Source organism: Zootoca vivipara, chromosome 8 (genome assembly GCF_965207765.1).
Source record: "Zootoca vivipara chromosome 8, rZooViv2.hap1.1, whole genome shotgun sequence".
NCBI lineage: Eukaryota > Metazoa > Chordata > Lepidosauria > Squamata > Lacertidae > Zootoca > Zootoca vivipara.
In genome coordinates this window covers 3797017-3811494 of record NC_142591.1, presented here as the reverse complement: position 1 = coordinate 3811494, position 14478 = coordinate 3797017, and the positions used below count along the sequence as shown (strand labels likewise).

The 14478-nt window shown below is 42.9% G+C and overlaps 1 protein-coding gene across 6 annotated transcripts in view; it reads left to right on the top strand.

The window, feature by feature from the left end:
- NRG2 (neuregulin 2) overlaps positions 1–13530 on the top strand; it is a 117362-nt gene extending 103832 nt beyond the window's left edge. For all 6 annotated transcript variants that reach the window (XM_088675002.1, XM_088674999.1, XM_060278136.2 and 3 more), the window contains 5 exons: positions 3554–3656; positions 5394–5517; positions 7035–7162; positions 8198–8422; positions 9383–13530. In XM_088675002.1, coding sequence (XP_088531128.1) covers positions 3554–3656; positions 5394–5517; positions 7035–7162; positions 8198–8422; positions 9383–10034 — 1232 coding nt within the window. In that variant the 3' untranslated portion in view covers positions 10035–13530. The remainder of the gene's footprint in view (positions 1–3553; positions 3657–5393; positions 5518–7034; positions 7163–8197; positions 8423–9382) is intronic.
- Positions 13531–14478: the final 948 nt, after the last annotated feature.

Genomic DNA, 14478 nt, shown 5'->3' with positions numbered 1-14478 from the left:
CACTCACACTGGGGCCGTGCAAGCCTGACCCACATCCAATTCAGGGCCTGATTCGGTGATCTGGATCTGGCCCTGATTAATTTTGGATCAATCTGAGCCCAGTACAACCTGATCCGGAACTGGAAATCCAAACCTCGTGTTCATCTTCACTTAAACTCTGAAATCAAAATGGCCATTACTTTTTTGATTTTTTTCACGAAGGTGTATATTGGGAGACATGGTAGCCTCTCAAGAGAGGATTAGCCTTGCCAAGTTTCAGACAGTCATTTTCTGCTTGTGTTTAAGTTTGTATCCCCCCCCCCGAAAAAAGAAACTAATTTAATTAAGACTGCACTGCACTGGTGTATGTAATATTTCCCTGTATGTGTGCTGCTTGCTCACTGACTGTGTACAATGAAGTCACAAGACTTACACACAAACACAGTAGACTAAGTATTAATACAGAAAACAGAACACAGCTGTAAATAAAATGCAACCTTAAAAACCTAACCTTAAAAAGTTTTTGGGGTAGTGGGGGAAACAATTGGTTGTTTTGTGGAAGGCTGGGACTGGATTGATCGGGAAAGGATGGGAGATCCTAAGCCAATACTTCAGCTGGTGGAACAGCTGCATCAAGCAAGCCATTGGCACTCTACTCTCGTATGAAATGCCCCAATGAGAGAGAGACACAGTTGTTGAAGAACCTCATTTCAGACAACATGGAGGCAGATATGCCAAATAAACATACATACATTCATACATACATACATGACTGGCATTAGAGACCAGATCTACCATTTCTGGGAGATTTGGTGACTGAGTGGTTGTGAGACATTGTTAGACCTGGCCTCTCAGAAAATTATCTTCCAGGTTTGCTTCTCTCTTGTTTCTCAGTGGGTGAACTGTTCAGTCACAGTTGTAGCACCCCATTCTTTCCCTGGTTTCCTTCCGTCTCCCAGCCTTTAACCAGGTGCACTTCTGCTCCAATTGACTTGAACAGTCCCTGCATTTCCTTAAAGCAAAACCCCAACATGCCAGGCTCACAACACTGGGCTACACCTTCATGGTGGCCATATGCTACTCTAAGCCTGCCTCCGCCCAGCAAAATGTGTGTACTAACACTGAGTTACTTTGCAGGGTCGACATAACCCATGCTTTCTCAGCATCAACCCCACCCTCTGCAATATGAGCATAATAATGATGGCCTTTTTTGCATTGGCATTAGCCCAGTATATATATATATTTAATGTTTGTTGTTGTTTAGTCGTTTAGTCTGTCCGACTCTTCGTGACCCCATGGACCATAGCACGCCAGGCACTCCTGTCTTCCACTGCCTCCCGCAGTTTGGTCAAACTCATGTTGGTAGCTTCGAGAACACTGTCCAACCATCTCGTCCTCTGTCGTCCCCTTCTCCTAGTGCCCTCCATCTTTCCTAACTCAGGAAAATAATTTTTGTATGAAATAAGATATGAGTCAGAAAGATATTTGCTGCTGCCTTTGTCTTGGAGCTACTACATGTCAACCACAGCAACACTACAATTCTGGGGAGCAGAATTGCTTTCTGTGGGGCAGCAATTGCTTCTCCACCATTAAAGACTATCAGAAAAGTCTTAAGAACAAACCAAGATGTTATTGTTTCGAAGACTATATAATTCATGTTTCATCCAAACCTTCTCTTTGTCTTATTGGCTAGATCTTCTTTCCTACAAGTCAGTTATTGCTGGCACTTCATTCATTGACCAAAAGTACTGAAACGTAGGAGCAGGCTAGTATGTCATAAAAACCAATGGGTGAACATAGTGCCTGCAGATGGTGTCTCATATCTCATGTCCCTCAAGTGCTAGAGACATATTAAAAAAGGAATGTTAAATATTAAAAAAGACATATTAAAAAAAGGAAAAGAAAGCTGAGAAACTGGAGATTGTGGCTTATTCAGGGGGGTCTTCCCCGCAGACACCCATGTAGGCAATCCATTTCTCCCCAGCAAGTAATCACTTCCAACCATTGGTTCATCTGCACAGCTTCTGATAGCAGCATAGCTGCCAAGTCTCCCGTTTTCCCCGGGAAATCCCTGTTTTTCCAGCTGTTCCTAGCTGAAAAAATGGATTTTTTTTGTTTTTCCCCCGGTTTATTCTGGCGCGGTGGCCGTTTTGGAACTGGGCGGAGCATGCTCAGAAGCGACTTTTGATGCTGCTCTGCCCAGTTCCAAAATGGCTGCAGTGCGACTTCTGGAGCGGCGGCCATTTTGGAACTGGGCAAAGCAGCATCAAAAGTCACTTCTGAGCATGCTCCGCCCAGTTCCAAAATGGTGGCAGCGCTACTTCCGATCTGCTATTTTCGGCCCGGTCCCTCATTTCTCTGACAGCAACTTGGCAGGTATAGATAGCAGAGAGGCTGGGTCTAGACACATCCAAGAAGTGTTTTAGTTAAATGCGTTGTAAATTTAAACAGGGAAATCTGGTGGAGAAAAACAGGACTACACAATGTTATATTGCATATCCAACGCATATAAATTGCTTCTTTACCAATGTAGCTGAGTCCTGGATCCTCTCATACTCCTCTGCTGTTCTTAGAGGCTCCAGTAGCCAAAAGATACACAGTGGTTCAGTTTCTCTTCCACTGTCTTCTGGTTAGTTGTGTGGGTTCTGTGACTTCTAAATGCTACCAGAGTTGAGATGTTGGACTGTAATAGTGGACTCAGAGCGAAGTGTATGTAGATATATATTTCCTTTGGCCTATTCGTCAACAAAAAATGGAACTCGGCAAGTGTTTCCACTGTGGGTCAACATGAATTTTCTGCAGTATTTGAAGGACATTTGTGAGTATGAAAAGACGCCACTGACATAGTGCCAAAAAAGAGAAAAGAAACAAAGTAGATCAATATATATACAATGTGGATATTGTTTTATGTGTTATATTTATTATTTTATGTAGACATAATTATGTAATTTAAACAACTGCAATACATTTCATCATAGTGGGGAAGAATGACCATGTGATCTGAACGCCAGCTTTCTCCGCTGTTCAGGTGCTAAGCGTTGATGGGCAACTTCAAGGCCCCTCCTTTCTCTTCTCAGGGTTGTTTATCTTTAAACCAGACTTGGACCAGATAGCCCTTCAAATAGAGAGGTTCTTCAAATGCAAGACTACTCTCTGTAAAGTAGAACACAGGACCACTCTATGAACACGAGACCCTTGTGATATGGAAGAACTGCTATGCTCTTACTTGAATGCTGTCATACACCGGGTATTCTACAAATAGTTGTTCAGAAAAGAAGTAGGTTTGTGGGATTATTAGAAAACATGGAAAGAAAAAGGAACCCAATGTGAATGGTTTTTTGTTGGATTTGATTCACATGGACAGGAAATAGTAAAAGCAAAGGTTTGGAGAGAAGTAGAATATCTACACCTAATGTTGGGCTAGGAGGACAGATTTTAGTGTATAAATCAGGAAAAGAGCCTATTGGGTTCCATCTCCTAGTGAGAGGGTTGGTATATTCAGAATTCACATTTTTAAACTGATATGTGTTTTTTTTTAATTTTTAACTGCTCGTTGTTTTTGTGTCATTTGCAGAAGCTGAGGAGCTGTATCAGAAGAGAGTTCTAACCATAACTGGGATTTGTGTTGCATTGCTTGTTGTGGGAATAGTGTGTGTGGTAGCTTACTGTAAAACCAAGTGAGTGACATTTATTAATACTAAAGAGAGCTTTTATAATGCATGGACAGTTTATGCCGTTCTTAAAGTTCCAGTTCTTATCAGCCTAAAATACTGTTGTGAGTAACCTGAGCTCTGAGTAGCGTCACTGCAAGGATTCCAGCGCTTACCCAAGGATCAGTTTCACTGGACACTGGACACTGGACCTATATGCAACCTTACTAAACTTTAGGGAGGAAAAGGAAGGGATTGGGTCTACTGTTGGTCCCACCAGTGGGTGAATGCCACCACCCACCGGGAGCTCTCCCCACCCCATTGCCACATACCCTCCAACTCAGCGGCGGCGTAGAAGTGACTTCCAGTGCCGGTGCCACCTGATTTCCAGTGCCCAGACATGGGCAGAGCGACTTCCGGTGCCGGGCTGCCCGTGTTTGCATGTCTGGGCACCAGAAATCGCTTCTGCGCATGTCCAGATATGTGCAGACAGCCGGGAGCCAGGACATGGCCGCAGGCAGGAGCTTTACAGGATATTTACGGGATATAATCAATTCAGGATAACAGTGGGAAACGGTAACAAAACACGGGGGTTTCCCGTGAAAAACGGGAGACTTGGCAGCTATGCATTGCCGCCTTGCTCCACTTCCATTCCCCAGCAATCAACACCAGTGCTGCTACTCTGACACCCTCAGGTGCCATTGTTGGCACCCATGGTAAGTTACATTGTAAACCATTTTTAAAATATAGGCAAAAAGCTGTTGAAGTGTGAATTGGAAAATCTTTAAACAAAACAAAACAAAACAAAAGTGGTGCAAAAGAACTGTAATAGTGAAAGTTTACTGAAGTGTAGATATCATCATCATCATTTACTAATTATTACTAACTATTTTTAGCTGCTTTATCTCACTCAAGGCAACCCAAAATGATTTAAAACCAAACAAAAAACTCCACATAGAGAAATTGAAACCATATGTAAGCCAATAGGCTCCCTCTCTCAATACATCAATGCACAAATGGAAAACCATGCCTCTAAAGCAGGCATCCCCAAACTGCGGCCCTCCAGATGTTTTGGCCTACAACTCCCATGATCCCTAGCTAACAGGACCAGTAGTCGGGGAAGATGGGAATTGTAGTCCAAAACATCTGGAGGGCCGAAGTTTGGGGATGCCTGCTAAGTAGTGCTAAGAACAACTTCCAGCTGAAGTAATTGCACTACTGTTCTCTTCATGCATCTCCAGTGTCTTATCTAATTTGATAAAGTTCCCATATGCAAACTGCAAAGATTGAGCGCAAGCCAAAATTTCTAATTCCCAGCTGCTTGTCCAAGGGGGACCCTGTCTTCCTTGGCACGAGGATGCAGTAAAAAGAGCTGATCATTGTCAAACTTTTTATTTCCCTATTTTTTTTAATGTCCATTTCATTTTCAAAGGTTTACATACTTTGCCATCAACAATACATTTAATTTTTCCATTGACTTCCCATCCCTTCCTCCATGATGTTCTATGTTTAATGCTGTATATTTTAACTTATAACACTCCATATGTACATCCTAAGTTATTGGCATTAATGTCTTTCTACTGTTGCTCTTATTTCAAATCCCACTGGCATTTTCCTGGAATTACAATAGTTCTTTAGATATTCTACAAAGGTTTCCAATCCTCAAAGAACATTTCGTCATTTTATTCCCCTATTCGTATCTGATTATCTTTTCGGGGTGAAGGCAAACATCAGTAAAATGTATTAATCTGTTTAACTCTTTAGAAAACAGAGGAATCAAATGCATAACCATTTGCGGCAAAATATGTGTCCAGCCCATCAGAACAGAAACCTTGCAAACGGACCTAGTCACCCCCGGCTGGACCCTGAGGAAATTCAGATGGCTGATGTAAGTAGCTTTTTTAAAAAAAATTCAGGGTGTGGGAACCTCTTAAATGGCAATGGGGGGAGGGGATAGATCAAGGACAGAGAGGGAAATGGTGCTGCTATATGTGAGGAAGGGAGAAAAGGACACTGAGAGACAAAGGCACAGAGCTTGCTACTTCAAGTCCCTGCAGGTGCATAGCAGCCGAGTGGGCAAGCAGCAGCCCACGAACACACCTGGTGTGTTGCCTAGGGACAGGGGAGAAAATTCATTGCGTTTAGAGGTGGATCTATCAAATTCACACTTTCTAGAACAATCTGAGAACCAAAACACAGAACCTTCCTTCAAAATTGGCAATTAACTGAATTTTGTGATGTATTTCTCCAGTCAAACGGTGTTTACAAATATGCATATATTCACAGTAAAGGTTTGCATGAAAAAGGAGCCTGTTAGTGTGGAGATAATATAAAAATGCATCGTATTAGGACAAATTGCTTGCAAAAGTGTGTGCATTATGTAAAACTGCACTTTAAAAAGTCGGTTTGGAGAAACTCACACAAAAACGCTGAATAATTTTCATTGCTGTGGAAATGTGGAGAGCTGAATTTAAGATTGGAAAATGAAATGTGGAGATCACTGAAATTTGCAGATCCTTCCATCCTTTGTGCTGCCCACTTTGACAGCCACGGTGTGTCTTCAGGCTGCTCCCCCCCCCCAGCCGCCTTGCAATGCTGTCCTCTAAGGATAGCGGGGGAGGGCCTTCACATAGCTGCCAAGTTTTCCCTTTTCTCGCGAGGAAGCCTATTCAGCATAAGGGAAAATCCCTTAAAAAAAGGGAGAACTTGGCAGCTATGGGCCTTCATCATGCAGCAGCCCCCACCTTTGGCTCAATTGATTGGAGAATTCCAATTTGCTATTATAGCTGTTTCTTTTAAAAATTGCAATTTAATCTTACTGCTTTTTGTCATATGCAGCTTTGAGAGCCCTGTCCTGGGCTAAAAGGCTGGGTAGGAATTAAACATGATAATAAGTGTCAGCTTCATTTGGGTAGCCTGAGATGAGCATCTATGCATTTCAGTTGGTGCTATTTGGTGTGTGGAAAGGGGTTTCATTTCCTCCCTGGCTTAATATTTTGGCAAGGCTTAAATATCTCTAAAGAGATCGGTTTTTTTGCTCGGGTGATGCAACTATTGCTGTTATATGCAAGTTGTCTCCTCTGGTGATCTGTGTTGCTCTGCATCTTTGGTGTTTTGTGCTTTGCTGCTGGGGAGATGCCAGCGCCAAGAGATTAGCATTACAAGGTCATAAGCTTTTAAAAGCAATCAGAAGCAGCACTTCCAGGCAGGCTAATTGTTTTGGAGGTTCTGAAATTGAAGAACAAAAGTCAAGCATATTTAGGGCAATCTGAATTGGCTGGCCTAATTCTTATCCTCTGTAAAGCATAATGTAGTATAATGTAGTATGGTTTATAACAAGCCTATAAATAAAACAATGTTTTCAGCTTAAAATTGATGTCAGATAATTTGTGACTCTCCACCCAGTATATGTCGAAAAACGTTCCTGCTACCGAGCATGTCATACGAAGGGAAGCAGAGACCACTTTTTCAGGGAGCCATTCTTGCTCACCATCCCACCCGTGCTCCACGGGGTCTCCGACTTCAAGGCAAAGGTACTCCACATCCCAGCTTCAAAACTCAGCTTTGTCTTAACTTACCTGCCTATTGATCTGTGCAGATGCCAACATCTGGGAGTGCAGAAAAGCCCTTCAGTTAATGACATGATGGAAATGTTCCTTGCAGGCCTCTGGCCTCCTTTGCAACAGTTTAATTTCAGTAATTGACTTTTGCTTGTGCCTGTGGCATTTTGCTTTCAGATCTCACCTCCCTCATGCTAGCAGGGTCCTCTTGTCTTTCTAGAGGCAGAGGCAGTCAGGAAGGGGGGAGCAGCCTGGCGCTCTCTCTAAAAACCAGTTATGCCCATACCTGCCAAGTTGCTGTCAGAGAAATAAGGGACCGGGTCGGAAATAGCAGACCGGAAGTAGCGCTGCCGCCATTTTGGAACTAGGCGGAGCATGCTCAGAAGTGACTTTTGATGCTGCTTTGCCCAGTTTCAAAATGGCCAACGCGCCAGAAATTGCACTGCAGCCATTTTGGAACTGGGCAGAGCAGCATCAAAAGTCGCTTCTGAGCATGCTCCGCCGAGTTCCAAAATGGCCGTCGCGCCAGAATAAACCGGGGGGGGGGGACAAAAAAAATCCGTTTTTTTCAGCTAGGAACAGCTGGAAAAACGGGGATTTCCCGGGGAAAACGGGAGACTTGGCAGCTATGGTTATGCCCCTTTGAGTGTTTCTGTCCAGCTCTGAGAGGGTTTGAGCACTCAGAAGGAATGGTGGAAGGGGTGATGTGGGTCCCAAAGAAAATGCTCCGCATGGAACTCTGTGCTCTTAACCCCTCCATGCCCATGTATATGCAAAGCCCATTTCCCGGTGTGGCGAAAAGCAACATTCTCTTGGGGTAGGTAACACAGGGCACAGCCTCCTTTCTACCCCATCCTCTTTCTCCAAGAAGCTTAGAGCTGCATGCATGGCGTTAGCCCATTTTATTCTCTCACAAGTCAAGCCTGCTAAGTAATTTGGGTGGATCTATGCCGTATGAGGCTGCTGGGAGGGATCAGAAGTCACGTCTTGCTCTGGTTTGATCTGCAGACACGGAAGCCACACTTGGAGCTTGGAGCAGACAGAAAGCCTGAGTTCAGACTGCCAGTCTGGGATTATGCTGTCTTCAGTGGGAACCAGCAACTGCAACAGCCCTGCCTGCGTGGAGGCTCGCGCTCGGAGAGAGGCTGCCTATGCTCGCGAGGAGCAAAGGATCCCCATGATGCAATACAGAGACTCGGTGGATTCCCTTCGAGACTCGCCACATAGTGAGAGGTCTCGTTTTCTGTTGTTATTTTCGCTTGCTATTCCCACTTGCTTGTCAGTATGGCTGGTGTTTCACAGACCTGAAAAGCAGAGAAAAGTTCCCCCTCGCACAATGTCCAGTCTCTCTCATGAAACTGTGAGAGAGAAGGAGAGGGAGGGTGAGAGCTTTGAGCATCAATTCCAGAGTCAAGATGAATAAACTGAGTTAAAGGTTTTTGTTTTTGTTTGCAACACACATACACGAGTGCACGAGTGCACGAGTGCGCGCGCGCGCACACACACACACATTAAAAGGTCATGTAGGATAATGGCTAAGGGGTCGTCCACACTTACTTTTGCTCTGCATTTCTAGGTCTGGGCTTTCCAGGTCTGTGTCCGACAGTTTTGTTTGTTTGCCCCACTGCTTTCCCTGCAAAAACCTTGCTGCTTAATGCTGAATTGGAGTAAATGGCATTCTGTGGAAAACTTGAATTGCCATTTGCTCTGATTCAGCAATAAAGAGCAGATTTTCTTAGGGAAAGCAGTGGGATGACAACAACAACAACAACAACAACAACAACAACAACAACAACAACACTTGGACATAGACCAGGAGAGTGAAGAAAGTGTGGCGTGAAAGGTAAATGTGGTAAATGTGGATGTGCATTGACAATAAAGGTAGGTAAAGGTAAAGGGACCCCTGACCATTAGGTTCATTTGACCGAACTCCATGAGAATTCCCACCTTGCTCCTGTCAGTGTGGTCATTCTTCCCAGGCCCCGGGGACGATGACTTTCTCCCTGCCACCTCTTTCTATCTCATTGTAAATAAAACACACAGACAAACAGGAAAAATATTTATGTGCAAGTTGGGCTATTAGAAAGCATTAACTCAGGCTGGATTTAAAGTTGTGTGCTAAACGGGGTAGGGTGGGGAGCTTTTCATTGTGACACTTCGGCTTGATCCCAATGCCCTTGTTTCTTCTTCTAGGTACGTATCTGCCTTGACCACCCCAGCACGCCTGTCGCCGGTTGACTTCCATTGCTCAGTATCAGCCCACATGCCCACCTTTGAGATCACTTCTCCTAATTCAGCTCATGCAGTCTCCCTGCCTCCTGCAGCATCCATTAGTTTCCAGGTGGAGGAACAGCAGCCATTGCTCCGAAGGTACCAGATCCCTTCCCAAGATATGCAAAGGTACGAGAGTTACTACCAAAGAAGGAGCTACCTGAACGAGAGCACGGGGAGCATGCCCTCCAGCCCCTTCCGCATCACGGAGGACGATGAATATGAGACGACGCACGAGTACATCTCTGCACTAGATCAGCCAAAGAGAACGGGCAGCAACAGCAGGCGGTGGAGAAAATCTAAACTGAATGGGCACCTGTCACACAGGGGCAAAATGCTTAGAGACTCCTTTTCAGTGAGCAGCGCCTCGTACAGCGAATCTGATGAGGAGCTGGTGGCCGAGAGCACTCCTTTCTTAAGTATGAGAAACATGGAGGCAATGGACCCTGATTCACCCCCTCTGTATCGCCTGGCCGAGAGCAGGACTTACTATTCCTTCGACAGATGCAACACACAGGGAGGAAGCCAACCGACACATAATAGCAGATCCAACCAAGATTCAGCACCCCCTTAGAGGCCACACCGACTCTTCCTCATGCCCACTCCCATGAACACACCAGGACCGAGGAAGGGGGGGGGAGAGGAACAACAGAAAAGACAAATTTTTATTTTATATATAAAAAAAGAAAAAAAATATGAAATGTTTTATTTTCATTTTAGCAATGATGTCTTATAATAGCTAATGGCAAAGACCTTTTTATAAGGAATCTCTATTTATACGTAACATCTTGATTTACAGCTTCTGAGAAAAGAAGAAATCAACAAAAAAAATTGGAAGAGATGGGCCAATTTTTGACTACTTACAAATCATTTAAAAAAAAATCGTGGTGCCTTTTGCTGTACGCTAATGCCAGAGTCCACAATGAAAATTACATTTAAGCATTCTTGAGATCATGAGCTTTATGTTCAGGACAAGTTGTTATGGAATATTTTAATAAGCACTTTTCCATTTGAAGAAGAACACCCTTTTAAATTGCTTGATATTTGGATGTTGGTAATCTAGTGCTTTTAAAGTGTTGCGCACACATACACTTTCTCTTTTGTGCTCTCTCTCTCTCTCTCTCTCTCTCTCTCTCTCTCTCTCTCTCACACACACACACACACACACACACACACACACACACACATACACACACACATATGTGTCAATGTTTCCATAAGTACCTTTCCCTTTCAGGGAAAATAATATGTACTGGTAATTACGTTTTTAAATACAAGATAAGTAGGAAGTGAAAAAAGCACACAGTAGCAACGGCCCTTACAATATAGCGCTTATTCTAAACAGATCCATGAGCAAGGGGAAACCAGATAATCAAACAAATTAAATACTTCGAAACAGTGTGGTTAAATAGGACTACTTCAAGAAATGCCGATTCTGAGATCTGCTTCAGCCCTGCTACTGAGCACAAGCGCTAGCTGTTCATCAGTGACTCTGAGCATCTGCTGTCTGTTCTTCAGAGCCAAAAAAAGGTGCAGCCCAGATGCTGATGCTGGCTTGGTCATAAAACAAACTTGGAAGGTCCAGGGGCTGTTGATGACATGTGCGCACCTATTTTAAAAGCCCAAAGTGAGCTAACAATCTCTTGAAGTACATCACCCCGAGCACTAGCTGTCTCCTCCTCCTCCTTGTCACAAGTAGCGTCATCAGCATGCTAGCTCTTGCCGCTACCTCCCCCCCCCCAAAAAGAAACAAAATAAATGCCACTACCAGTGTGCCATGTTTTGTAAAGACAGTTGTTATTGCAACGTTCTGGCGTTTCATAATGACTTTCTTAAAAATATATACCAGTATCTCTATATTTTAGACAGCCGCACAGCATCCCATTGTGTCACTAGCAGCTCTGAGACAACTTCTTTGTACAACTGGCAAGAGAACTCCCATGGCCGAGAGAGATCCCTCCATTCCTTTCCGTTCCTCGTGGGGCCCCCTGGTTTACATCCTAGCCTGCCTCTTTTCTTTTTTTCTCTTTTGACTTCTGCATGTCCTTTGCATTTCAGATACTGTAGATTGGATGCATGGAGAAGCTGTGACTGAGAAGATTAAAATACAATTGCCAGTGTATTTCTTTTAACTTTTAGCAATAAAGTACTTTAAAACCCTTTGTTCCTCATCCACAACAGGGTCCAATAGAAACGCTGCTAATTTGTCATAAAGATGATTGTAAAAAAGAAAAGAAAAAAATGCTCTGGATTGTCTGAATGTCAGAACTCTTGACTGTTTAACACTTGAACTTTTTAAATATTATAAATAAAAGTAAGAAATGACTACCAAGATTCTAAAATCAATTTCACAGTCAGTGGTGAGAGAGAAAATGAAAGACTGGGAGCCATTATAGGTCTCAATTGGATCTAGACTAAAGTTCTCTGATTTTGTAATAGCAGACCTGGCCTAATCACCATCCCTTTCCTTCTGGGCTGTCAAAGCCAATTCTGACTAGGGATGGAAGGATCTATCAATCTCAGATATCTCAGTTTTTCATTTTTCCAATCCTGAATTCAGTTCTCCACAATTTGCAGGAATGTGTGATTTTTTTAAAATAAAAAAACACATTTTCATTTTAGTGTGAATTTCTCCTAATAAACACATTTTATACACAATTTTGACTATTGTACACATTTTTTGCAAGCAATTCCCCTTAATATAATTCCTTTTTCTTTGTTATCTTGACTAATATATTATTTTTAACAACAACAATGGTAATTCTGTGCACACTTTCCTGTAATATATCATTTTTAAAAAGCATTAGTTGGTTGGAGAATTGCATTGCAAAATTCAGATAAGTGCAAATTTCAAAGGATAGTTATATTTCAGTTCACATATTGTTCCAGAAAGTGTGAATTTGAGGGTTTAGGCTTCCGACGTGTAGCAAATTGAATCTCCCCTCCATCCCCGGTTCTGACACACCAATAATCTGTCCCAAATTGGCATAAAATTGCAATCGTATTAAAGCTGCACTCCTGTACAAATTTCCTCTGGGAAAAAAATAGCATAGGATTTGAATGCACCTACCATTTTATGGCTTGTTCAGCCAGTTCTTTTTTTTTAAAAAAAAAAGGGTTTTGCAAAATGAATAACCTCACTTTTTATATTCTGCAAACAATGAGCTTAAACTACAAAAGAAAATAAATACCCCTTCTCCCTCCAACCTCCAAGCAGGGAAAGTCATTGTTCCAATGCCCACGTCATACAGGTAAGTATATTGATGTCTGGATAGCTGAGATGTCATGAGCCTCAGGAAGTTCCTATTTCCTTTTTCTGGTGTAGGTTCAGCCTTTGAACAGGAGAAAACTTATGAAAATCTATTCTCAAATCACACTCTGAATCATGATTTTGCAATAAAATGCAGCTCTGTCTAGACTCCAGTAAGGTACTGAAGTTCCATTGAGTTTCATCAACAGGGAGCCTTGTTGTTCGCACTGGGTAAAAGACACAGGAGCCAGCGCTGACCTCAGATGAGGCTATGTTGAAAATCATGAGTTTTTCAGGCTGGAGCACAAGGCCCTGGACCTAGCGGGTAGAAGTGTGTGATACCTGCTGAGTGCGTTGAAATGGCAGCTATATTTTGTCATAACTACAACCAGATCCATCATGAAATGAAACGTTTGAAAGATGAGTTTTGTTTGGAGTAGTTTATTAGTGCTGCATACACCAGCAGCAAAATGTGTGTTTGTGTGTGCTCTTCCTTGCTCTGAGCACAGAGTGCCTTTTTAGAAAAAAAATCTCTGAAATGTTTGACAGGATGGAAGTGGTGCAGTCTTTAAGCAGCAAGTGCAGCCCTAATAGCCATTTTTGGTATCCCATTCCCCTTTTGACATTTTGTAAAAAGATGGACAGGTACGTTGGGGTTTATTCTAGATTTATTGAGATTTTATGCGACTTCTGCTTTCCTTTGCGTGAAACATCATATGCAGATTCATTCACCAAAGAGCCCATAAAGTTATTTTAATGTTTTCATGCATTTCTACATAGGTTTTATTACGCCTACCTAATAGAACAGATTTCTTATCTGCATCTGCCTGATTTCTTTAACACATTGCCTTGTTTTATATATATAACTGCCAAGAGTCTAGTTTTCACTAAAGCTTCGTAAGCGTTTTTCTTTGCTGTGATACAACAAGCATTTGCAGATTGCTTGTGCAATTAAACCAAATAAACACTTAGGAATGCCCACAACATAAGAAGCCAGCAATTATTACATACAGAAATAAAAATGATTGCATACAGAGTCTAGCCAAGCTCCAGACTCTCTCTCACACACTCCTGAGGGGAAATGGCGCAGGGGAGCATGGCTCCTAAAATACCCTTAAAACAAGGCTACATTGTGGCATAGAGTGAAGGGAAGCCTGGAAGGAAAGGATGCTGCTCCAAAAACCTGCTTGGATTTCATGGAATCAGAGAATTGCAGTTGGACAAGGGTCAGCTGGTCCAACTCTCTGCAATGCAGGACTCTCTTGCCGACGTGGAGCTTGAAGTCATGGCTCTGAGATTACGTGTCTACCAAGAGCTGCACGATGACCTCATCTCACTCCATGGGCTTCCACAGGGTGTGTGTGAGAGAGGCAGATAGGCAGTGCCACCTTTGCTGATGTCACATGACCCCCATGTGACTCTTTGCACCTGGGTTTGGGACACATTCTATTACTTCAGTGGCTAGCGGGGGGTGAAGTTGACTCTCAGACTCCAGTATGAACATGGAACGCAATGGAGTCTGAATTTGGAACCGAGTTTTTTTAAAAAAATTATACGTAAGCTACCATATTTTTCCGTATATAAGAAAATATTTTCCCGCAAATTTTTTAAGTTTAAAATTGGGGGGTCATCTTATATATGGGATGTTGCAATTAAATATATGATGCCACCATCCATATTCTCCCCCCCCCAGCCTCCCCTCACTATTGGCCTCATGACAAACCCTGGCCTTGTACTCCATAGCTGCCAAGTCTCCCGTTTTCCCCAG